General features: G+C 39.2%; 1 protein-coding gene across 1 annotated transcript in view; it reads right to left on the reverse strand.

The window, feature by feature from the left end:
* Positions 1 to 381: 381 nt before the first annotated feature.
* The window catches only part of vps8 (VPS8 subunit of CORVET complex), a 153998-nt gene continuing 128598 nt past the window's right edge, over positions 382 to 25781 (reverse strand). The window contains 3 exon segments of the mRNA XM_036564837.1: positions 382 to 587; positions 14005 to 14085; positions 25689 to 25742. Coding sequence (XP_036420730.1) covers positions 444 to 587; positions 14005 to 14085; positions 25689 to 25742 — 279 coding nt within the window. The 3' untranslated portion in view covers positions 382 to 443.

The raw sequence follows: 25781 nt of genomic DNA on the forward strand, positions 1-25781 counted from the left end.
CGACCCCTTGCTTTACACTGTACATGACCAGTGTGCTTTTTATCTGAAGTAACAAAAAAGTCATACAGTTTCACAATGAAGACGTCTCTGACTTCTTTCTCTTTCTCTTTTTATAGAGTTTCTTTCGTATTTTCGTCCATAGCAAACATTAGTAAGACTGGCTTTATTTTACATGTACAAGGTATTTCCTTCAAATAAAAACAAACCTACATATAAAAAGCACTCATTATGAAACAGACCAAACCAAGCCAAAATTCGGCCCTTGGGTAGGACAGCAGACCTCTAGCCTGCACTAAGAGATCCCGGTAAAGACACTGGTTACCTGATCACCTGTTTCAGGCGTTTTGAATATGCATACCAGTGAAAAAGCAGAGACGTTAGTTCGTGTGAGGGGATACAGTAGTGCTTTTATTCAGAAACTATAACAATGGGCAGTGTCTATCCTACTCTTCCACTAGCGGCGGAGGGGAAAGCTTGAGACTGAAGTTTTCACTGTGGTAGATGCTTCCTGTTCCCGGATGGGTGGGGTTCAGCAGCCCCGCCTTCTCGTTGCTATGGCAATGGGAGATTTCTGTGAGGATAGACAACTGGAAAACAAAAAAAAAGGAGAAAAGAGAACGTAAACAACACAGCTTTATGAAAACACCCTAAAAATATACAGTAACTTTTTTCCACATTATGCCTTGAACACAGAATTTAAAACCAGTTTGTTGTAATGGTAAAGAAAAATATTAGGTACAAGCTAGACATTTAATACTGTTCATTTCCTCACGGTTCTCTCCTGCTGAGTGTTCCTTAAAGCCTACAGGCATTAAATCAGCTAATTAGTCAGCCCTCTTGAGGAAACCTTATGTTTCTCTTTTTAAACGTGATTTTTTTTCTGTTGGCTTCATTAATTCGTAGCGGCGCTGATTCAGCTGGAAGCTAAGAATGACGAGGGTTCATACGCTGACCTTGACTAACACAGACTCAAACACATCATACCGCAGTGCATACAATGCTGTGACTCATTCACACACACACACACACACATAAAATATAAAATACTCTGAGGAAAACACAACGAGCTCCTGCCCACATATACACGCACACACGCGTTCTCTCATTAGCTGTATTAAGGAGCTCCAGGTTGTTCATTATAGTGGATTGAGGCTGTTCAGAGTGCAGAGACACTCGGCAGTCAATGTCCATTTAACTGATCAGCACTGTTGAATCAAACATTGTCATCCAGCCCTCATTCAACTCGTTATGCTGCTTATGTTTATATGTAATTTGATCGGTTCATTTTTAACAGTGTTTTTCAACCTAATCTCTATCAGCTGCACTGTCTGAAATACAGTACTGTGCAAAAGTCAGAGACCACATTTGAAAAAGCCAACTTACTGTTCTTCATTCTATTATTCTATCCTGTTTTGGTAGTGTTTTAATGGGTAGCTATCTTTGAGCAAGAACCATGAAACTTGGCAGGACTGTAGAGCCTATATCGGAATAGCATGCTTGGGCTTTTGAGCTCGATGGCACGTATGGTTTTTATTCAGCATTCACTCAAACACTAATCTTTCTTTTTCCCTAGGAAATGAATGGTGAAATGTTGAGAAACCTATGTTGAGTTCAGATCTACCTCTCCAAATGTCATATTAGCAACTACTTGGCATTCCATAGCAATGGCCTATCAACACCTTCACAACCACCTGGGATTTCATAGCAAAGTGAAGTTAATTTACATATTTTTCACCTTCTAGTTTGATTTTCAGGCAAAACAGCCATTAAGTAGAAGTCTTTCATTTTAAAGCATCAGGAAAAATAGCTGAAAACATACAGTATTGTGCTTAAGCCCTCGGCACCTAAACATTATTTAAAGCCATTTATCTGACACTAAATGTGTTTTTGCCAGAAAAATAGGCCATCTCTCATTATAACAGATGTGAGTACACATAAATATAGAAACAAGATATTTGTATTTTGAAAAAAGTAGCTGATACGTTCGGAGCTAGTTTGATGAACAAAATTTGGATCCAGATTTCTTGTTGACACTCCCAACCATCACAGAGATTTAATAAATTCCATCATCAGTACTGATTTAACTTAATGAAGCATTAATCAGCCAAACCATGTGTTAACTACAAATAATAATGGGCTGCCATGGAAAGAGGTTTGGAAATGGTTAAACAAACAGATTAATATACATAAAATCACTACTTACTATATTAATGTTATTTCTTTTTCTAATATTAGTACTTTTTCTGAGCAAAGAAACCCCTACCCCCCCCAGAAAATTTCTTATTCTAATACACAGTACTGTATATTTACAAGAAAATTACACCAAAGCGTCTACAACTAAGTGTAATATCAAATCTATCAGTATTTAGCGTGTCCACTCTTTACATTTATTATTTCTTCTTCTGTTCTTTTCAGGAGACTTGCTTTCAGAATTTTAAAGAAATCTGTAGTGATATTCTGCCACACCTCCAAAGTTCAGTCTTTCTCCTTCTCACGATCTAAGAAATCTCTATTACAAATTTTGAAATCCTTCCAAAAAACCCTACTCCACATCACAGAGGTCCAGCTTCAGTGTTCTCCCTCCCAGTAAAGGCTTCTTGACAGCAACACATCCTTTCAGACTCATAGTGTCGAGTGTCTTCTCACAGTGGAAGGATGGACAGAAATGTGGATTTATTCAGATCTGAAGCAGCTTGATTCAGTTTTGATGGTCTACCAGGTCTTGCACAAATGTTATGAGCCTCGTTTTCTATGTATCTTTGTCATTTTTTGAATGGAAGCCTGCTTTTTTCCCCAATTATTTTACTTTGACATTCCCGAGTGGATTATCATATCTGCTCCGAAAACTGAATAACTTGTCCTTAGTGTAAAACAGTTATATACTTTTGCACAACACTGTACAGCCACATGCACATCCATTTAGACGTTGCCATTTCACTTAATGAAGCACAGTATCAGCTGTTAGTGGTCCCATATTCTCTGTGGTTCTATGCTGCATGCTCATTTTAAAAACTCATTTAAAAATGGCAAGATGATAAATTATTGTTTAATTTTTTTCCCCAAATTAAACAGCTTTTTTTAAAAATACCTGATAAAGTAAACAAATATTAATATGAGTTCAGACATGCGTACATTGCCGACGTCACGACACACTTCCAATACACTGCACTTTGAGGACCCTCTTTCTACACTTTCCATTTTACTTCTCATACCATCATTGCACTTCTTAAGGGTCTTTTTTTTCAGTAATAAGTGTTACATCTCTCTCTCGCTCTTTCTCTATCTCACTCTCTTTATGACCATGTATATTTTTTTTCATCCACCTGCACTCATTGCTGGCTTGCCATTCATAACCTCATACACCTAAAATGGTAAACTTATAGGAGAAGAGTGGGGGGGGGGTCTTTTTAAGGTTATAATCTGTTAAAAATGTACCACAGTTTATTTTATGCAAGTATACAATATTTCAGTTCATTTCTTTTGATTTATTTGTCATGAAATGTTCACACAATGTCAAGGGCAGAAAAAATAGTTCTACAATGTACTGTGTTCAAGATTCCTTTGTTAGGAAGTATTAAAGATGCATTTTAACAGCAATCTGCTGTTTTAACTCTCATTTCCTAATATTTATGTGCATACATACAAGATTTAGACAAGAGGATGTTGTTGATTACAGTAATGTACTGCTGTCAATGTGCAGTCTTACAAAACACAGTTAAAAATACAGTACAATACATAATTACTGCAGAGCAGGAGTGCTGTAAATATGAATTACAGTAACTACCTGCCAACTGTAAATATACAGAGTGATTATTTAAAGTGTTCAAACTGTGTTTTTCTTGCAATGTAACACTCCTTTTTGTTCTTCAGTATCACTTCTAAAGAGAAAGTGTCTCATTTACAGTCTTCAACTAAAGGCACCAATTACCAAATAGAAAAGTTTTCCACCATTATTCACACTCTTGCTTCTTCACACAGGAAATTGGACGGCAGCTAAATCAGGAGTAGAGCACTCAGTGACAGAAAACACAGGAAGAAAAGATCAGATGTACAATAATCAGTGTGTGAGAGAGAGACAGTGTGTGTGTGTGAGAGAGAGTGAGATACGGGTAATGAACCCTCAGAGGTACGTCCATAGAATGATGGTGCAGAAGGCTGACAGATAAGGTTTATGTGAAAGCTGAGCTCCAGGGCAGTCTGGGGTTTGTGAGAGTGAGAGAGAGAGAGAGAGAGAGAGAGAGAGTGTGAGTGAGTGAGTGAGTGAGTGAGTGAGAGAGTGAGTGAGAGAGTGAGAGAGTGAGAGAGAGAGAGAGAGAGAGAGAGAGAGAGAGAGAGAGAGAGAGAGAGAGAGAGAGAGAGATGTACTGTGACTGTGTAGTCACGTAATGTAAGGATCAATATATAGATATGGTGACGGTGTGAGGGTCCTTGCCCCAAGCATTTGTGCGTGATCCAGTGTGTTTATGCCCGTTAGGGATGCATCGATACACATACTGGTATCAGTCCAGTACTGTGCTCATTAACTCATACTCGCAAAAATGCACTGATACCAACATCTGATAGCAGCTGATACCATGTGACATAAGCCTAGTGTAGCTGCTGCGCTAATGAACAAACAGCTCCAGCTGGCAGTGACGGAGGCTCTGCTCACACAGAGAAGTGTTGCTGACTCCGTGGCACTCAGACACAAAGTCACTGGTCGCTTTAAACATTCTGCCTCGGCATATTCTTGCCAGGCATGTGGTGTGTTATTTTAGGCCTTTTTAAACACGCAAACAGAATTACAACCACTTTTACCAATATGGGTGGACAACCGTAGGCTGGCAAAACGCAAAAAGGCACAAAAAGTCCACTTCTGTGGAACCAATTTGTAAGGATTAGATTGCATTCAGCCACAACAGCATTAGTGAGGTCAGGTACTGATGTTGGATGATTAGTTCTGGATCCCTCCAACGCATCCCAAAGGTATTAGATGGAGCTCCATCACTCCAGAGAACACAGCTCCACTGCTCCACAGCCCAACAGTGGGCTACTGTAGGATAAGTAGGATGAAGCATATTCCTATTCATGTGCTTGTTTTTAAAAAATTTAGTTTGTGAGACAAACCAGATGCGATTCTGTAGCGTTTTTAGTCGACCATCTGATGGAACAGATACACTTCCATTGTAACTGGTGTTGCACTCCACACCCGCTAGATGCAAATGTCCTTCTGACTTGCCACGTGATTTTTATGTACAAAGCATTTTTTTTTTCATTTGCCTGCATGAATGAAGTGTAAACTGCATAGAGGTCCAGTCAAATCACACACTCCCACTTTTCTATAGCATTCTAACCTATATTCATAATAATTTATTCAAACGTGATGATCTTATTGACCCAGTAGCTTCAGAAGATCTCCTGTGCTGTAAATTGTACCCATAAATTGTAAGTTGTAATTGTAATATCATTGCAAGAACAGATGGTCTGATTGTGTTGTGAAGTTTTAAACTTGTTGTGAAACTATCACTATAAAAGAAAAGGACAAAAAAACGGTGCTGGGGTCAGTGTGGATTGCACACATGGTTGTTTGAGCTCCACAGACACTTCATTTACGTGCCACTGTTGTGTCAAATTCAGATTTACATGTCAAATAAACGCAACAGAGCAACTGAGGAATCACATTATTAATGTTGAAGAGCAGCGTGAAGAGCAGGAATATCTGTCTGAAAGGGGTTAAAGTCACTGAATTCAGAAGGAGTGTCTGAACACTTCTGGACATTTAGTGTAGAAAGCAATATAACCACAATTTGTTATTTTGTTTATATTGTGGTACAGAAGAAACAACACTACGGAGAGACAGAGAAAGAGAGAGGTAAAAGCGCTAGAATTGAAAGGAAGTGATCAAAGTGCAGCCCAAACAAAGCATCAGACAGACTACAAACCTGCCTGCCTTCCTGCCTCATTTTGTAGTGTTCAGGCACATTAGAGATCTGATCTCCATATTCACTCCCCTAATCACACCACAAGACTGGAAAGCACTTCAAAGGAGGTACAACAGACAGTGGGTGCCAGTTCTGTTGTGATCATGACGGCTGGTTTACTGTCTGCCAACATTCTCATTAATACGCTTAATCACACAGTGTGGAGCTACAGAGTTCAGCTCTCCTCATAGAGCTCAACAGACCTGCCTAACACTGACGGATACAGCACCTCAACCTCCCTGTGACCTCACAGCTCTCTTACTCTCTCATTCTACCTCTTTCATTCATGCTCTCCTCCACCTTCTTTCTCTTTTTCACTTCTCTCCCTCTCTCCATCTCCTTCTTTCTCTCTCCTTCTATCTTTTTCTTGTCTCTCAATTCTCGCTTCTTCTTTCTTTCTCTCTCTTGTCTCTTATCAGTCTTTTGCTCTCTTCTCTTTCTGTGTCCCCCCTCTCAATATTTTTCTTTACTCTTTTCTCTCCTCCGTTGTCGTTTCTCTCTCTCTTGCCTCTTTTTCTCTTCTCTCTCCTATCTCTTTGTCTGCTCTATCAATTCTCTCTCCTTCTTTCTTTTTCTCTTTCTTGTCTATTTCTCTCATCACTCTTTTCTCTCTCTTTGTCTTTTTCTCTTTTCTCTCTCCATCCCCTTCTTTCTCTTCTCTCTCAAACTCATTCCTCTATTTCTCTTCTCTCTTCTATCTCTCCAAACTGTACTATTGATTCTCTCTCCTTCTTTCTTTTTCTCTCTCTTGTCTATTTCTCACTCTTTCTCTCTTCTCATTCTGTCTCCTCTCAATCTTTTTCTCTACTCTTTTCTCTCTCCTGTCTCCTTTTCTCTCATTGTTTTGTCTCTTTCTCTGTTCTCTCTCTCCCCATATGTATCGCTTTCTCATTTCTTCTTTTTCTTTCCCCCTCTTAATCTTTTCTCTCCTCCCTTTCGTCTCTTGCTCTTGCCCTTCTTTCTTTCTCTCTCTCAGTTCTCCTCCTTCTTTCTCCCTCTTTTTGTCTGTCTTTCTCTCCTCTCTGTCTTTTTGTCTTTCTCTCCCCCCTCCATTTCTCCTCTGTCTTCTTTCTCTTTAAAACACTTCCATGTAGACAGGAGATCTTCACTGGTCTCGTACGGAGAGATGGAGACATATGCAGGAGGACTCTCTCTCTCTCTCTCTCTGGTCCTGTTCTTATTTACTCGTCCTCTGAACCCATTTACTGTTTAATTAAAGCTCTGAAACTGGGCTGAGGAGTTCTGCTGTGTTAATTAAACAGGAGGGGAGCCTGTGGGGAGTGTGCGAGTGTGTGTGTTAATTGTAGACACTCTAATAAAACTCTCAAGGAGGAGTGTGTGTGTGTGTGTGTGTGTGTGTGTGTGCGCAGTAAGAGAGTGTGTGTTAACTTTATCCACTCTAATAAAAAATTCAAGGGTGACAGTAAAAGCGTGTTTCTCACATGCTGGAGATATTTATGGCAGCTCTCAGAACTGAGTGAGTGTTAATGATGCAAAGTAGCATCCTGACCCACCACAAGTGTTCATCTGCTCTACATCACTGATACCCTTGTTAAGCAAAAGCTGCCCTTAGACACAGAGGAGAAAGGATACAAGGGACTAGCATATTACTCTGTGGTTAGCATCCTGTCTAGTGTATCAGCTCATGGCAATACTGAAGCCCACGAAAATATTGAAGAATAATCTTAATGTCACTGAAGGAACCTAGGTAGAACACCTATGCACAGACAAAAATCCACCTCCTGTTCTAATCCCTGCCAATTCAGAGAGAGAGAGAGAAAACAGATTTCTCTCCATCCACTTTCCATTAGCCTGCGAAAGTAATTCATCTTCATTCCTTTCAGTGGTTCTCCGTCTCCTGAGACAAATGCCATTGTTGTGCTGAAATCCATCACAGCGTGCGTCAAACAGCTGTCGCCAAAGAACTCAAGCAAATACTGGGCTGTCTAACTTTATAATTCTCTGTCCCCTAAAAAAGGTAAGCGCTTTCTGAATGTTACAATGGGCCTTGTTAATCTAGTGACAGTCAGACAGACAACTTCAATAAAAAAACCTGTAAACAACAGGTGCTTTTAAACGTCTAAGCTGAAATAATTCAGGATCGCTGCATTATAGGAGCAAAATTCGGAAGTGTTAAATGTTGATATAAAATGGATTGTTTCAGTTCTTGAATCTGATGCAAAGCCACAATGAATGACAGTGTAAAATACGCATGCACACATGTACTGTATGGCCAAAAGTACATGGTGGGCCCTCTTAACCATCGAGTTTAAGCGTTTCAGCCACACCCATTGCTAATAGGTGTATAAAATCAAGAATATGGCCACGCAACCTCCATAGGCAAACACTGGCAGAAGAATGGGTCGTACTGAAGAGCTCAGTGCATTTAAACATGACACTCTCATAGGATGCCACCTCTGCCACAAGTCAACTGTGATATTTCTGCCCTCCTAGATCTGCCCCTGTCAACTGTAAGTGCTGTTATTATGAAATGGAAGAGTCTAGGAGCAACAACAGCTCGACCACAAAGCCATAGACCACACAAACTTAAAGAGCGGGGCTGACAAGTGCTGAAGCATGTAGCGCATAAAACTGGTCTTTCCTCTGTTTCATCACTCAATGATGTAGTTCCACACTGCCTCTGGGAGTAACATCAGCACAAGAGCTGTGTGTCAGGAGCTTCATGAAATGGGTTTCCATGACCAAGTAGCTGCACACAAGCCTAAGATCACTATGTGCAATGCCAAGTGTCAGCTGGAGTGGTGTGAAGCAGGCTACCACTGGCACTGTACCACTGAGCCAAGCTTTTAAAACCAGTTGTGTTTTTAAAACTATACTGCTTGGTGGAAGAATTGTTTATGTGATGTGTGATTACTATTAATAATAAAACTTAATACCTCGCTCAGCAACACCCTTTAACTGTGTCCATCAATGCAGAGCCTTTCAAGGCTTAATGCTTTATGTATTCATTAACTTAAGCTTTTTAACCTTTGTGTTTGAGAAGTTAGCCAGTAATCTGTCCCTGACGACAACACGACTGGTAATATTAACATTATTAAATACGTAGAACTTCATATACAAAAGTTTGGGCACCCCTGGTCAAATGGCATTTTGTTGATACCATTTGACACATCTTCTACAGACAGCACATCTCTGTACAATTGAATTTAATTAACTTTCAAAAAAAAAGATTAACAGATAAAATGTACCAAACATTTTATTTTCTTCTTATTTTTCCATCATATTTAACTCAAATGAAATATGCACATAAGCAGGATTTGTGCATTAAAATTAGCAGAAAAAAATGACATATTTTAGTTTGTTCCCTGCAGATAAAGTGTCAATATATTTTCACAGATAATCAACATAATGTAACTTAACCGAAGGGGCTTGAGTTTGAGTAACTGTTCTCTGGAGACATGGAGCTCCATCCTGTACCTCTGGGATAAGTTGAAGGTATCCATCAGTACAACATCAGTAACTGTCCTCACTAATGCTCTTGTGGCTGAATGCAGTCTGTTCCTCACAGCAACGTTCCAACATCTAGTGTAAAGCCTTCCCAGAAGAGAAGAGGCTGCTACTTCAGCAAACTCCCTATTAATACCCTTGATTTCAAACTTGACGCCCCAGGAAGAAAAGCACAGCAACATCTCTTTACAGCACACATTACGGCAAAAGCACGGCATGTGAGAGACTGAATGAAGCAAAGACAAGAGGATATTACTACAAGATAAATCTGCCCAACATCTTAACAGACTTATAGAGTTACCCAGGGGAAGGATGAGAGAGAGAGAGAGAGAGAGAGAGAGAGAGAGAGAGAGAGAGAGAGAGAGAGAGAGAAAAGAGGCAGGGTTTCCATTTGAGCAAAGAGGGATACTTCCTTTAGGTGTGAATATGACATCACTGTCACCATGGAAGCAGGTGTTTGAGGGCTTAACTCAATACAATGATTATATATATAATCCTCTATTTAAAATGTTTCCGAGGAGTGTAATATTACTCTTCCTTCAGATTGGTATTTGCTGATGTAGGTCAAGGGTGGGTGTGTGTGTCGGAGGGAATAAAGGTACTGATAAGGATTAAAGGCTGGCCTTTAATTAGTGAAATGGAAAGGGAGAAAAAAGGGCTTTTCTCTCTCTCTCTCTCATACACATGCACGTGCACACACACACACGGTCCAGTTAAGACGTCTGTGTGGTTTTATATACCAAAAACAGTCAAAATTAAGTTTTACTTGAACATTTTCCAACTTTTCTTCACTAGATGTTGCCGTTCTGAATCAAATCCGAGATACGTAGTTTGGCAGCCTGTGAATCGGCTCGATGCACAAAATCTATCCATGAAACCACTTCAAATGCTCTGTTTGAAGACATTACCTCAAAGGAAAACAGATTTGGCTTGTTTGCAAAAAGGATTTGGTAAAACTTTAGTTTAGGCCAGCTGTTTACAACAATGTTTAAAACACAACAATTGACTAAGTATGTCCAATATTGTCTGCAATAAAGGGGCAAGGTCATTTTTTAAAAGCAAAATAGAACCCACCTGCATATCACTGTTGTCAGTAGAAAACCTCATATCTCCAAAATTGTAACTTTACAGGAAAACGAAAAAACCTACTTTACTTTTAATGTAAGTCAATGGAACCAGATTTTGTTCCAAGTAATTTTGGGCCGTTTCTTTTGGTCCATTCATCATAAAATTTACAAACATTGTAAAGGGCAACAGGCATTTTCAGATTATGTCAAGAACTGAAAAACAACAAAAATGGAGATTCGAGGTTTTCTTCCGACAGCAACGATATGCTGGTCAAAGCACAGAAATGGACAGGAAAGGAGCTTCAGGCGAGTTCAGACAGACTTATTCCGTCAGAGGGTAGCTGGAATAGCTGCTCATGATCATGCCATTGCTCAGTGGTGAGTACATGTATTTATGTATTTTAAACATTATTGTTGTTTGCTTTCAAAAAAAGGGGCTTCTTTTCTCACACTGTTTATTGGGCGTAACGCCACATCGTTTAGCTCCAATACAAACCTGACAGCTTGTCTTTTCTGAAATATACATGCCAATTCCTTCCACATCACTTGTACTCTGGCTGTACTGTTGCAAAGAGGGGCTATATACAGCTGCTGGTAACCCATCCCCAACTTTTACTACGGGCCGTACATTTTAAAGCTAAGGCACAGAATAATTTCAAGGAACTTTTTTTCCTGTTGGATTTTATTTATTTATTTATTTTTTTATTTTACTGCATGTAAGATGTTCTCTGCACACATGTCAGACATCTTTATGCTTAACTGAAGTTTTTGAGGGGACTTCAGCGATAATAACTTGGGGCTAATGACAGATTTGTTGTCCGTTAGACAAATGTTGATAAGTGCACAGTCACCCCCTACTTTGAGCTCTGCCTTCACGAGGCAATGGACTGGTTTAGAAATTTCACTCTCAGTTTCTTGCCACCCTAATAAGTCCACATTCCCCCCACATTTAGGTCAGAATTTCTCATGGTTGTCCCCAGACATGTATTCTTGGTATGAGATCACATCTGGCTCCGCTAGACCAGGTGAGGCACAATTAATTGCAATTACGACAAACAGCTGGCAATCCCAAGCTGATCTCAACCAGACACTCTCTTGATTAAAGGAAAACTTCAAAGCCAACTGATAGATTTATGTCAGATGATGTTTGCATTTAATTTGCTAGCAGTTTACATTTTTTGCTTGCTGATTGATTGAAAACCTGTTAATGTTTACATTTTGTATTCCTGTTGATGTTTTGTTCTACTTCATTATATTAGTTTTACTTACTTTTATTTTTGTGCTTTGTTTTACAAAGGTCTTGTAAAAGAAAAAGGAGATTTTAAAAGTAATGTATATCATTTACTTTGATTTGTAACAGAGCAATAATTGACCATTTATTTCCTATGGAAGCAACTTGCAGCTGCAGATAAGCAAAAAGCACCAGACTAAACGACAACAGTTCAACAAGCAACAAACTGAGTTGAGCTTTTCGCAACTATATGTAAATTAATAAAGACATTGTGAAGCAACAGTCTAAATGACTGGCTCTAACACATTCATTGGACCAGAGATGGATTACTGACCGCCCCAAAGGGGCCAGTGCCAGGGGCCTCTGACTGCGAGAACTTGGGGGCCTTTGGACTTTAAAACTCCAGGTATCCAGTAAAAATCAAGTATCACACAACTAGATAAAAAAAATAAGATATTAGATATATTACTAGGATCAAAATAAAAAAAAGATTTTCAGTGTTGCTCAAAGTGGACATAAACACGATTGTGAATGGTTTAACCTCATTTTTCAGGATTATTATTATTATTTGTTATTATTATTATTATTATTATTATTATTATTATTATTATACAGAATTTTTGTTGATGTGCAGGGGCCTCAAAAGACTCCTGTGCCCAGGGCCCATCCCTGCCTTGGACCAATCACAGGCACGGGGATTTGAGGTCCTGCCTCTCTGAACTTTTTGTTCCTACCTGCTTTTCCCCCAGTGGTATCAGGGAGAAACCAAAAGAAAAACTGAGAAACCTAAAAACTGGTAAAGTTATTATGGTTTGTTTTTTAAACAAAACACCACAATATATATATCACATACATACACACACACACATTTTTATATATATATATATATATATATATATATATATATATATATATATATATATATATATATATATATATTAAACATTTTCTTGTCATAAGCTGGACACAGAACATTTGTAGCCCATGGCAGAGCAGTTTAGGACAGTTTAGGACAGATCCAACAAAGCAAAAATGACTGCAACAACTACAGTCTTGTTGGGTAACACTAGACAAGCCAGCATCAGGCAAGGCCAAATACTAAGACCAAACAGGTCCAGATCAGACTGAGAGCTACTGTATATATAAACCTATAAACCTCATGTGTGAGAGAGAGAGAGAGAGAGAGAGAGAGAGAGAGAGAGAGAGAGACAGAGACAGACTGGGGGGGTGGTGATGTTGTTTATGTGAAATGTAGCCTGGTTTTGATGGAGTAGAGCAGTATCTTTAGTGTGTTATGTAACAGCCTCTTAAGGCAGACACAGAGACAGACGAGTGCATTCTCTCTCCATCCACAACGACAGAGGAACAGCACTACAAACACTCGACCTACATCAGCAAATAACCATCTGAAGAGAGAAAGAGGGCAACTCATACAGAGTGGAAAAGTTGAGAGAGAGAGAGAGAGAGAGAGAGAGAGAGAGAGAGAAGAGAGTGAGAGAGAGAGAGAGAGAGAGAGAGAGAGAGAGAGAGAAAAGAGAGTGAGAAAGAGAAACGAGAAATAGAAAAAAGAGACAGAGAGAACAAAGACAGATAAAGAAAAACAAAGCAAGAGACAGATACAGAAAGAGAAAAGATAGAAAGAACAGAGAGAGACAGAGACAGAAGACAGAGAGGCAGAGAAAGAAGAGTGTGTGTGAGAGAAAAAGAGATACACAGAGAAACAAAAAAGAAAGACAAAAGAAATAGAAATAGAGAAGAAAGAGAGGGAGACGAAATGAAAAGAAAGAAAGAAAGAGGGTGAAAAAGCAAAGAGACAAAGGAGAGGGACAGAGAGAGAGAGAGAGAGTGAAATGAAAGCTCTTTGCTGAAACTGAGGGCCAAAATACTAAAAACAAGTGTTGAATTTGTCTATATTTAAACTGTCTTTTTTGAAGCCAACACTACATATATTTTGTTTATTTAGATTATACAGCATTATAATTATATAATATTATTCCTTTAATAAATAATTTATTTATGCTTTTGAATGAAAATCATAAAACTACAGGAAAATGTAAACTGAAATGTAATTTATCATTGAAAAGTGACTCCTTTTAGTAAGACATTCATCCAAATATATATATATATATATATATATATATATATATATAAACAAACTTTTTCAGCTTCTTTAGGATGCCTTTTCGGCTACATTCATAAAACGTTTAAAAATAGCCAATAATTATGTTAAAAATGATCCATGGCCAACATTTTGGTGTAGTATGGGTGTCTATCTTACTCTGGATGGTCCTTTGTACATGCAGCGGAGCTGATCCCAGGCCTGCGTCTGCTGGGCATCTAATGTCACCTCAGTCAGCTCCTGCACCAACAGAGAGACACATTATATCAGTAATTATTACCTTGCAGTTAGAATAATGATGTGGAAATCAGCCCAGAGCGCACATTTTCTGGCTTTATATCCTGAGAACAGGAATAAAGATGAACCTGCTCATTCACACAGAACTAAAATCCCTGACTGTTGATAATAATTACAGTTCAAAAGCAATTCCGACTGCTATGAACATGATTCAAAACTCCTTGACCCATAAAATTTGCTCTAATGCTCAAATTAATTCTCCTGTCACCCAAACAGCACATGCTAATACCGCCAAAGTGCAAGTAAACATTATGAAAGCAAGCGTTGCGTGTTTTGACAGCAATCAAACGCCGCCTACATGCAAAATGCTGCATGGAAACAGCAGATTTATCGCTGATTGTCATTCAGTGGGAGACTAATCTTTGTATCATTTCCCTTGAATTCTTAAAATAGAAAAAAGTGTGCGCTAGCAACAAGGAGGAAGTTAAAAGCCTGAGTCGTGTCACGGAAAACAAGTCTAGCCTGAGGATTTTTTTTTTTTTTTATGCAAAGAGCAATCGGGGTAAATAAAAAAGTCTTTAAAAGTCAGAACAGTAGAGTTAATTGGACATTAAAAGTGACATTTTCCACCATGATTGGAGAAAGATAGAAAAACGCAGCAGAGATTATGGACTGACGGCTTTGACATTTAAACAATGCCAAAGAGAGGGTGGGGAAAAGGCACTGAGGGTCCGTCTGCCTTCGGTCCACTTCTCTTATACGGCTCTACGTGTAGAACTGTAGCTCAGGCCATCAAAGGCGTGCTAATTATAATTACAAGTAATGGGGTTATGTGTAAACACACATACAGAGGTGGTCAAAATAATGGAAACACTGGGCAATACATTCATCTCATGCACTTAACTGGGAGAACACATTGGCAGACAAACAGTCGAACCATGTTTGTCCATAAAAACATCAGGACAGATGCAAATTCAGGCTTCAAGATGCCTCCTACTACATTGTTAGCTAGTACTTCACAGATAACAGTCTATCTTAAAGGGGAATTCCATTGATTTTTCAAAATTTATGCATTATTAAATTAGTAGATGTAAACAAAGTCATTCAGAGTGGTTTGGTGTGAAATGCTCTTTTCTAGAGAGACTTACCCATCCAGAATTGTTCACACTGGTGGTGATGGGAACCAGACATCTGAAGAGTTTAACACTCTTATTATAATATTATATAGATCACTACATACATTCACCTATTTCTATGATGTTTCCGAGAGCTGAATTGTCTTTATTTTGAAACATTTTTAAATACATTGTTGCACAAAAGTCAGAGACCCTCTTCGTGTATTCAATTTCCAATCAAAATGGCCATTAAGTAGGAGTTATTCATTTTTCAAGAAATATTTCTGAGGAGATTAGATATATGATAATCCACTTGCATAAGAAAGAGGAAAATCAAAGGACAATAAGTGAAAAACAGGGGTTCAAATACTTAAAAGATACAGAGAAAATGGGACTCCTATCAACCTAGGAAGACCTGGTAGACCATCAAAACTGTCCCTGTCCAATAAACAGCACTTAAAGCTTTCATCTTTGAAAGAGAGGAGAAAATCAAGCTGCTTCAGATCTGAATAAATCCACAGGAGTTTCTGTCCGTCCTTCCACTGTGAGAAGACAACACTATGGGTCTAAAAGCATGTCTATCTATCAGTCCTGTGTTGGACTGTGGGAAGCAGAAAATGCAACCAACTTCTAAGACTCAACTTGGAGGTGGAGATTTCTTTAAAAAACTGAAAGCAGGTCTCTTGGAAAAAATGGAAGCTGTAACAATGGTGGACACATTATATACAAAAAAAGATATAATTAGTGGCTGAGAGCATGTTGAAAAATGAATAACTCGTACTTGGCCATTTTGAAAGTAAACAAATAAAGGGTGCTGCATATCCTCCTGGGTCGCGGGGGGTGCTGGATCCTATCCCAGCGATCAATGGGCGGAAGGCAGGAAACACTCTAGAGAGGCTGCCAGTCCACTGCGGCTTAGAAGATTAATAAATTAATGAAATAAAGTGGTGTCTGACTTTCGCACAGTATAGCAGCTTAAGATCAGAAGATCAGATTAAGAAGCATGCTAAAGCTAGTATATCAATGCATTACATTGTGCATCAATTGGTCATTTAATGGGTTGAACGAACTGTCAAACCCATTAGCATCTTTCACTGCTTCTTATGTACCCTAAAGGAAGCTGGGAGCATGGCCACTTCACTCCAAGAGGAGAGGAGCTGGAAGACAGCTGAACAACAGCACCAGGGACACTTTTCTTGTGTGTGTTTGGAATTGAAGAAAGACTGAAGAAACTGTGTTTCTAATAACTGTTTACTTCATAAGAGAAGTGTCTGTGTGCGTTTTGAACTCGAAGCAGAAGTGCGAGTGAGCGCCTCCAGAGCTGGGAAGCACATAAATGCAATTATTTTTTCGTCTCCCTTGAGCAAAAGAAAGGAATCAACTTCGTCATGCCGCTCTCTTTTTTTTCGGCAGTGGACACAGACGAGCGGCCAGCACCGATTTCGTGTGACTGGCACGTGCTGAGCGGTGGGTTAACTCGACCGAGTCTTCATTAAAGCCATTATTTACCCCTCCCCTCATTTAAATAAACCAATTACACACCGAGTGTTGACAGACGGCTAGCTTCTTTTTGCCTGAGACGTTTTAAAAACAGAACGAAAGAATTTTTTGCTGAGAACAAACAAATGTACTTTTTTTTCAGATCCTATTTCACATCGCAGTTTCTCTGCGAGTGGCGCCCACGCTCTGGCCCAAACTGAATGTAGGCCTTGAGCCAGAAAGCAACAGAGCACAGTCTGCTCCTGCCATCAAGCAGACGACACTGATGTTAAGCCGCGTGGCATCATGTTACTGTTAACATCTGTTCAGATTAGGACTTGAATAAGCTTTACAATCCTCGCTGTTTTTTTAATTACAGTGACTTGTGGAACGCAGAGAGAAGACAGACCTTTAACCAAGTGTGTCTTCCAGTCACACTAAACACAGGGCTAAAGAAGTCTCTGGGCCGTTCCTAAAGGAATACTTCACACACTCTCACAGAAAAAAAGGTATGAAACTGTCACTGGGGCAGTACCCCACTTGTCACTGGGGTGGTACCCTCAAGAGTACATCTCAGTACCTTTAGTCAGGGATCTTAATTGTACCATAATCCGTTGAAATTATATTTTCCAAGTTAAACTTTAGATTATGAAAAGGTACAAATGTGTAATTTTCACCTGGGAAAAACTTATTTAAGGTGCACAGTTGGACCTTAAAACCACTGTTGAACCTTTGAGGGGACATTTACATTATTTGTATCTTGATGAACGACAAATGTACCTGCACAGAACCTTTATTTCTAACAGTGTAGAAACGCCAATTCAAAGTTTAGTTCGATTGACTTCACATATATATATATCAATTCAACCTGTGACTGGCTTCAACCAATTTAGTTAAAACAACCTGTTCAAAAGAATGATTCACTCACAATGCATTATCACTCTCCCTCTGATTCATATCATATCAGATATTATATGACGTTAGTGTATTATTATTATTATTATTATTATTATTATACTTACTTATTGTTAACAAATCTGTTATTGGTCAGCTTCCTTCACTTTTGTACCATACTGCACTAACTACATGTACAATCTACTTTATTATGGTGACGACAGTGAGAACTGAATTTAACAGGCCTTCTGGATTTTAAAGTGCCCCATAATCTTAGAATGAGTCCCAACAAAACTTGATTGAATGATTTTACGTTTATCACGAGTAAACTGTATCATTATGTATACTTCTTTTATTAATTAACCTTCAGTCAGACCTGTGCTGAATTCAATTTGATTTACAGCATATCAAGACAGTTATTATGTTTCAGAAGAAACAACACGTCTTCAGAGTTTTTCTCAAGGCAGCTGAAAATACTAACATTTCTGCCTGAGCAGGAATTTTAGAAGAACAACCACATAATAGAATTGTAAATGTAACTGGCTGCCCTGTATTGTGCCTTGTTCAAAAAGCAGGCCAGGCTGAAACACTTCTTATAACCTCAGTATGAATAGGTGGAGCTAAACTGCTGTAGGAATGTGTGCATCACCACAGTGGTTTAGCCCCACCCCTGCATACTGAGGTTATAAGAAGTGTTTCAGCATGGACTGCGTTTCGAACAAGGCACAATACAAGGCAGCCAATCAGAACAGAGCTCATTTACATATATTAGTTTATATTAGATTACTTACAGGCACAGTAACAAACACAACCTATTTAATTCTAAGGGTTAATGAGAGTGTGGAACTGGCTGTGAATCATGATTGTTTTTGGTGCATAAAGCCACACAAACATAATTAACTCACGTCAGGAAAAAAGTGAACTATAATAAAAAGATTGCATGGCCCTGTAATTAGTTGTTCTGTGCTTTGATGTTTTGTTTGCTGTCTTCTTGGCCAGGGCTCACCTGAAAAAGAGATTTTTAATCTCTGTCACTACCCCATTAAATAAAAGAATACATAAATAAATAATAAAAACAAGAAAATTGCTACTAACGTCATCAAAAATGAAAGAAAGCCAGAGGACACCAATTAGGTTTGATCTGCTAGTCAGCACAGCCTAGCTTTCATTCATTATTAGCAATATTAGACTCTTGGATGAAATGTTTTGAATAATCAGAATTTGATGCCTTTAAAAAGGACAAACATACTGAACCCTCAGGCATGTTGGGGCTATTTAACGCCTACGTTATAAATACTGGTGGATATTTTTAAGAAAATAGGGGTAGGATTATTAAGAGAGACGATAATTAATGACAGTCTACCGACACATTGTGCTGGTGCCAATTTGGTGGGTTTTCTACTGAGAACTTCATTACAAATGAGCACAGGTGTAATTATATACGACCAGCGTGATATAACAATGTGACTGGCTTACATGTTTAGTCCATCTGTTTTTAGTCACCAGGTATGGGGGGGGTGGACTTTTAATCTTTCTTTTTTTCATGTTAAAACTGTGACTCATTTGGTCAAAATAAGGACTAATATTCTGATTTTTAATTGAAAAAATAGTTGTAACTTGTCCAGAAAAAGTGATTATTTCAACAAAAAATATTTTGAGAAAATAAGACAAAATGTCATTCGACATGTCAAAATGTGAATATCATTTTCGGCTGGTGGGATGAGCTGAACTTTCTTGCTAAGTGTATCTGGAAACCGTGTGATGTAAAATCCCTGTTTAATCTTACTGAGAGCATCCAGGTCGTTTGAGAATTGTATGTTTTCGAGCATAAACTCTTGTGCAGTACCTACGAGCAGCATATCAAGGAATGGCTGTTACATTTCTTCCACAGTGCACACACAAACTACAGCGAGCAGCAAAGTAACAAAAAGTAAAGAGTCGCTTTAGTAAAGCAGGGATTGCAGAGCCAGAAAGTTTCGATATATCGCTGCTGTCAGAACAAAACCTCGTATCTCCATTTTTCAGTTTTTGAAATAATTTGAAAAGGCCTGTTGGCCTTTACATTATCTGTAAATTTCATGATGAACGGCCCAAAATGACTTTGAAAAAAGTCTGGTTCAATATGCTTTTAACAATCGTTTGGAAAAGAAAATTCTCAAATCATTATTTAGGCAAAATCTGCTCTTTCACAGTGTGTTGCACAATATTGCTGATTTTCTAACAGTATTTGTTTTTATTCATTCATCTTCTAAGCTGCTTATCCTCCCAGGTCCCGGGGGTGATGGAACGGTCACTGGGCATAAGGCAGGAAACCCTGGACGGGTTGCCAGCCCATCAAAGGGCGTATCTGGTTTTAGTTTTTTTATTTTCTTGTTTAAATTAAGAATAACAAAACCAGAATGACAGCTGTTTACAAGTGTATTTTGCCAAAATACATCAAAAATAAATGTTTGGAATAAATGTTCTGTTTCTCTTTGAGCACAAACAATAGTATCTTTGTGTGCTAAAAACAGGACAAACTTTTCACAGGCGTTGAATAGAACACAGTCAGTAAGTATTATCAGTGTTGGTACATCAGAGAAAGTGCTTGATTTCAATAGTATTTTGAGCTATGCAAAAGAAACTCTATAAATGCATATTGTTGCGTCTTCAGAACGGTAGCTTTGCAGGGTGAACGAAAAAAACTCTTTTAGAAGTTAAAGGAGAAATAATTTAAAAAAAAAAAGTCATTTTATTCAACTTTTATTGGTGCTTTTAACATGAAATCTTGACACAATGTAAAGGGCAAAAATGGAGATACAAGGTTTTGTCCTGACAGCAACAACATGCAATGAGGCAAAAGCAAAAAACTGACACTTTTTAACCACAAAAAGGGGTTTTGCGATGGCAAAATGTTGGTAAATCTGTTCCAAAAGCTACCTGCCAGTGCTAAGCTAGCACATGCATTCATGCTAGAATCTTCATGGACTACAAACTACAAAAAAGTTCATCTGAAAACCGTGGGGGTGTCTGAGTGCATTTCCGCCACTGTAATTAAGTCATTCTAAAGCTGCCAGAAAGACGGTAGCCTGGTGCTGACATTTAAAGCACCTCTCGCTAGGCTAGCCACATGGAGCCTCGTTAGCGTTAGCGTGCTGTGTTTGTGGAGGGTTAAATATTAATTAAAGGGAAGCTTGCAACAGCTCTGCCACAGAGCGGTGGGCAACCACTACTCACCCCCAACCCAAGTGCCACGTGTGTGTATGTGTGACAGAGATTAAAGGGGCTGCTGAGGAGGTTTCAGGAAAAGCTTTTTGAGAAAAATCGCTTCTGGTGGAGGGGTTATGGAGTGGGATGTTAGCAGCATCTCCAGGGAGGCAAAGGCTTGACGGAAAATCACTGTGATGAGTCATTATAATCCATCAGTGAGATAATCCACCCCCCATCAAAGATAACAGCAGCAACCTTTGAAATGAAAATAGACTTTTTTTAAAAGCATTATCTGTCTAGACTGCTATGTCTCCACTAGAAAAGACAACTTTAAAAGCTAATGCTAGGATAAAGAAGCTAAAGGAATTCAGCTGTGCACGTTGGCTTGACGGCAGAGGATCAATCTCGGGCAATTTATTAGCGCTAGCAATGGAGTGGAAAGGAGAAGGAGAGGTGCTGATATTGAGAACCAGAAAAAAAATAAGGATGAAAACTGTACTGAAGTTGTTGTCTTGAGACATTGTTACACAGTTTTCAGACAGGGGTGAGGCGATGGATGAGCAAACGTCTGGTCATGCACAGTCAGTCAGTGATGCACTGATTACGAAAAGCACCAATAATGAAAAGGTCAAAGCCATCACGGACTTATTATAGTAAAATAAAAAGTAAGAAGAGAAGCGAAAATAAAAAATGAAAATGTGTCAGGTATAATCATGTCATCACACACACACACACACACACATCTGGTTACTTTTCAGAGTAGCAATATTAGTTAACGAGGAGAAAGGGCATGAATATATTTAAAGAGCTGTTATGCACTTTTCAGCCTCCTTCTCTTACTGTTCACTGTAAAGACTGTAAAGTTTTTGCTCAATAATAGTAACTTTTTTTTCACCATAAGTGTTTTTAATTACATTCTGTGTTATGTTTGCTTGTGTCTAAGTAAGGTCTGTGTTAAAGGTCTGCAGGAGAATGAAAATGAAGCCCAACAGCCCGAACACAGCCTGAAACCAAATATTTTATCGGGCCTCGTCGGGCTCAGGTTGGGTAGCAGACCTCTACTCTGTGTATAAGTGACATAATTTCCACCTATATTAGTTGAATGGTTCTTTTGGTGGCTGTAACAAAGCACTGCTGTAGCACAGCTCTCACAGTAAGAGCAAGCCAGGCTAAAATACAGCCTCCACATAGCGGGGTTAGTCAACATAGTCTCCTAACAACAAGTGAGACGACTGCCTGCACTGTTATCTGCAAGTGATCAGATCGGACTTGTGTGTCCAGACATTGCCAACTATGAATTAGTTGCTGTCGTAATGACTTATGGTGTCGGTCACTACGTAGCTGCGCTGGTAACACGGATTTCACACGCAGATGCCGGAGAAACGGAGGTGCATCATCTCACCCTCCAAACTCTTGAAAATTCTCTGGCATTAGCATGTATTTTTACTTGAATCCCAGCACTTCCGTTACTCTGGGGTTGACATTGTTGGTGTTTCTTGCATTATGAGTGATGCAAAAGACACTTTGAAATCTGCCTTGAGCTGACAGAGCATCCAGGCTGAGAAGCATCAGCAAAAATCCAATTGTAATCTTATTTCAAACCACCTCCTGGTGTGGATCTGATTGGCAAAAATCTGATTTGATTTTGCTGGCCAAACTATGAAACATCAGTCTGGAAACAATCTGGATATGCTAAGAATCGGATTTGGGCTATCAGTCTGAACAAGGCCATAAAACCTTAAGGATGTCTACACTACAAATGGTCAATTGTGCAAAATTGTACAAAAGTGACCGGGGCGCCCAAACGTTTGCCAACGACTGCAGATTTAGATTTAGATAAAAATATAAAAAATAAGAAAACGAGCAGAAAATACAAATAAAGAAGTAAGAAAGTATGTAACTTATCAGCTTTAAAATTTTAAGAGTATCGAGTTGCAGACAGTAGAAGAAGAGTAATCTGTGTTCACATTCTGTTAACTTATTATCTGAAGCTCAACCAATCAAATCACACACCAGGACTTCACAGGTAGACTGGAATAATTCAGTGAAGTGAAGCACCTTGCTGAAAGACAAGCAGCTGATGAGTTATTGTGACTGCACAGTAAATTCACCTTGTATATGTATAACGTCATACTGAAGCAGCGGTCGGCCTGGACCACTCAGTGAGTTACAGATCAGAGTGTAGTCAGAGTTAGAGTATGAGATGCCGTGTGGGGGATTTAAAATAGAAAGAGAAAGGAAATGACACGTTTCTCTCTGAAACTCTTCTACTGTTTGCAATGCTGTGATTAGTTCTTGGTACGTGACAGTCTTACTGAAAACCGCAGCGTAATTACGGTGGTTAATCATTATCAGCTTTGCATGGCAACCGGAGAGAAAGATGAGGAGGGAAGAGGAGAAGAGGAGAGAGGGAGGAACAGAGGAGGAGACAGAGAGGAGAAAAGGTCAAAGGGGTCATGTCACTTCTTCTCCTGTCTCCTACCCTCGCTGTCACTTTGAATGAAAAGCTGAGCCATCTTCACACACAAGCAATGAATTTTAAATAGAGAAAGGGAGAGAGAGAGAGAGAGAGAGAGAGAGAGAGAGAGAGAGAGAGAGAGAGAGAGAGAGAGAGAGAGAACTGAATTTTAATTTAATGCTGGTCTTTTAAAGAAAGAGACAGAGAGAGAGAGAGAGAGAGGAACTGAATTTTAAGTTGTGAGAGATAATAATGTTGGTCTATAAATGGAGAGAGGGGGAGAGAGAGAGAAAGAAAGAGAGAGAGAAAGGAAAAAAGAGACAGAGCGAGACAGAGAAAGAAAGAAAGAAAGAAAGAAAGAAAGAAAGAAAGAAAGAAAGAAAGAGAGAGAGAGAGAGAGAGAGAGAGAGAGAGACAGACAGACAGACAGACAGACAGACAGAGATTAAAGATAAAGAGAGAAAGAATTTTATTTTTAATGCTGGTCTTTTAAAGAGAGTCTCAGAGAGCAAGAGAGAGACAGAGAGAGATAGAGAGAGAGTGAAGACTGGTAGATAGAGACAGAATGAAATTCAAAGAGAAAAGACTGAAAGTCTGGTTGAGAGTGAAAGAGACAGAGACAAAAGACAGAGAAAGAGAGATGGAGTTTTAAAGAGAAAAGAGTGAAATTCTGGTTGAGAGAAAGAGAGACAAAGAAAGAACGAGAGAGACACGGAGAGAAAGAAAAACTGAATTTTAATTTAAACACTCGCCCTTGAAAGACAAACAAAGAACGAGAAGAGAGAGAGGAGAGAGAGAGAGGGGGAGAGAGAGAGAGAGAGAGAGAGAGAGAGAGAGAGAGAGAGAGAATTTCAAAGACCAAACACTCAGATTATGTGATAAACAAAGAAAGAGAACTAAAAGAAAAACAAAAAGGAGAAAAAAAAAAGCAAGACACATACAGAGACAGAGGGAGAGTGAAAGAGTAAGAGCTGGGTTACAAAGAGAAAGCGATAAATGAAATGAGAGATAAACACAAAAAAGACAGGCAGATGGCGGGGAAGGTCGAGTGGTATGCCTCGCTTCATCTCTCTCCGTGAACAGGGGGAGAGTGAGGGACGGAGTGAGTGCAGTGAGGTTAAGGCCGTCATAACCAGGCTAATGCTGAGAGAGATAAGCGAGAGACAGAGAGAGAGAGGCCGGCTCTGTTTCACACATCACTGCTCTCACAAAAAGAAAAGAGCGCTTTCTCTATTTCTCTCTCTCTCTCTTTAAAGCACACTCGCACAACCGCTGCCTACAGCGAGTGCTCTTGAGAGTTTGAGCTAAGCACGTACAGAAAGCAGGATTAGCAGTGAAAGAAATCTGTCAGCAGCAGCAGCGCTACATTACTGTGCACAAGTCTTAGGCTACCTGAGGTGATATCTAAAGCTATTCATCTGGGCAGTAAGCATTTATTTGGTTGGACAAAAACACCAACAATCAATACAGTGCTGTAAAAAAAAAGGGGTTATAGAAAAAAGTTAATACATCAACACAAAGTGAGCTCAAAACAGCTGCACTCTATAATGTTCTATGTTATGTATAATGTTTATCTGATCTACTCAGTCACTCTGACAGACTGTAATACACTACAGGAAGTGTAGGGGGCGATACTGCTTTATAACATTTATATGATCCATTCAGTCATTCCGACAGATTGTAATACACTACAGGAAGCGTAGGGGGCGATACTGCTCTATAACATTTATATGATCCATTCAGTCATTCTGACAGATTGTAATACACTACAGGAAGCGCAGGGGGCGATACTGCTCTATAACATTTATATGATCCACTCAGTCATTCCGACAGATTGTAATACACTACAGGAAGCGTAGGGGGCGATACTGCTCTATAACATTTATATGATCCACTCAGTCATTCCGACAGACTGTAATACACTACAGGAAGCGTAGGGGGCAATACTGCTCCATAATAATGATATGATCCACTCAGTCGTGCCGACAGATTGTAATACACTACAGGAAGTGTAGGGGGCAATACTGCTCTATAACATTTATATGATCCATTCAGTCATTCCGACAGACTGTAATACACTACAGGAAGTGTAGGGGGCAATACTGCTCTATAACATTTATATGATCCATTCAGTCATTCCGACAGACTGTAATACACTACAGGAAGTGTAGGGGGCGATATGGCTTCTGCTGTATCACAATCTGACCAAAAGTACCCTATGAGAAAGATAATCATGCACAGAAAGCTCTGAAATAATGCAATTCTTAGAAGAACATGATTACTAAACAACCTGACAATGAATTTTACTTCTGGTACAATTCTCATTGGGCAGCGTACAAAACCACCTGGTCACAAACTTCCTCAGATTACACAGAGATTACCTCATCTTGATCTAATCGAGCATAATCCTATCATGGATTGTAATCCCATTATGATCATATTATAATCCATCCCACAAAAATTCCCCTTACCTTCCTCCCACGAGCCTCAGCTGCGCTCCCCCGATGTGCGGACGTCACTTTGGTCTGAAACAAAAACGAGAGATGGCAGGTGAGGGGTCTGAC

This window comes from Colossoma macropomum, unplaced genomic scaffold (genome assembly GCF_904425465.1).
Source record: "Colossoma macropomum unplaced genomic scaffold, Colossoma_macropomum, whole genome shotgun sequence".
NCBI lineage: Eukaryota > Metazoa > Chordata > Actinopteri > Characiformes > Serrasalmidae > Colossoma > Colossoma macropomum.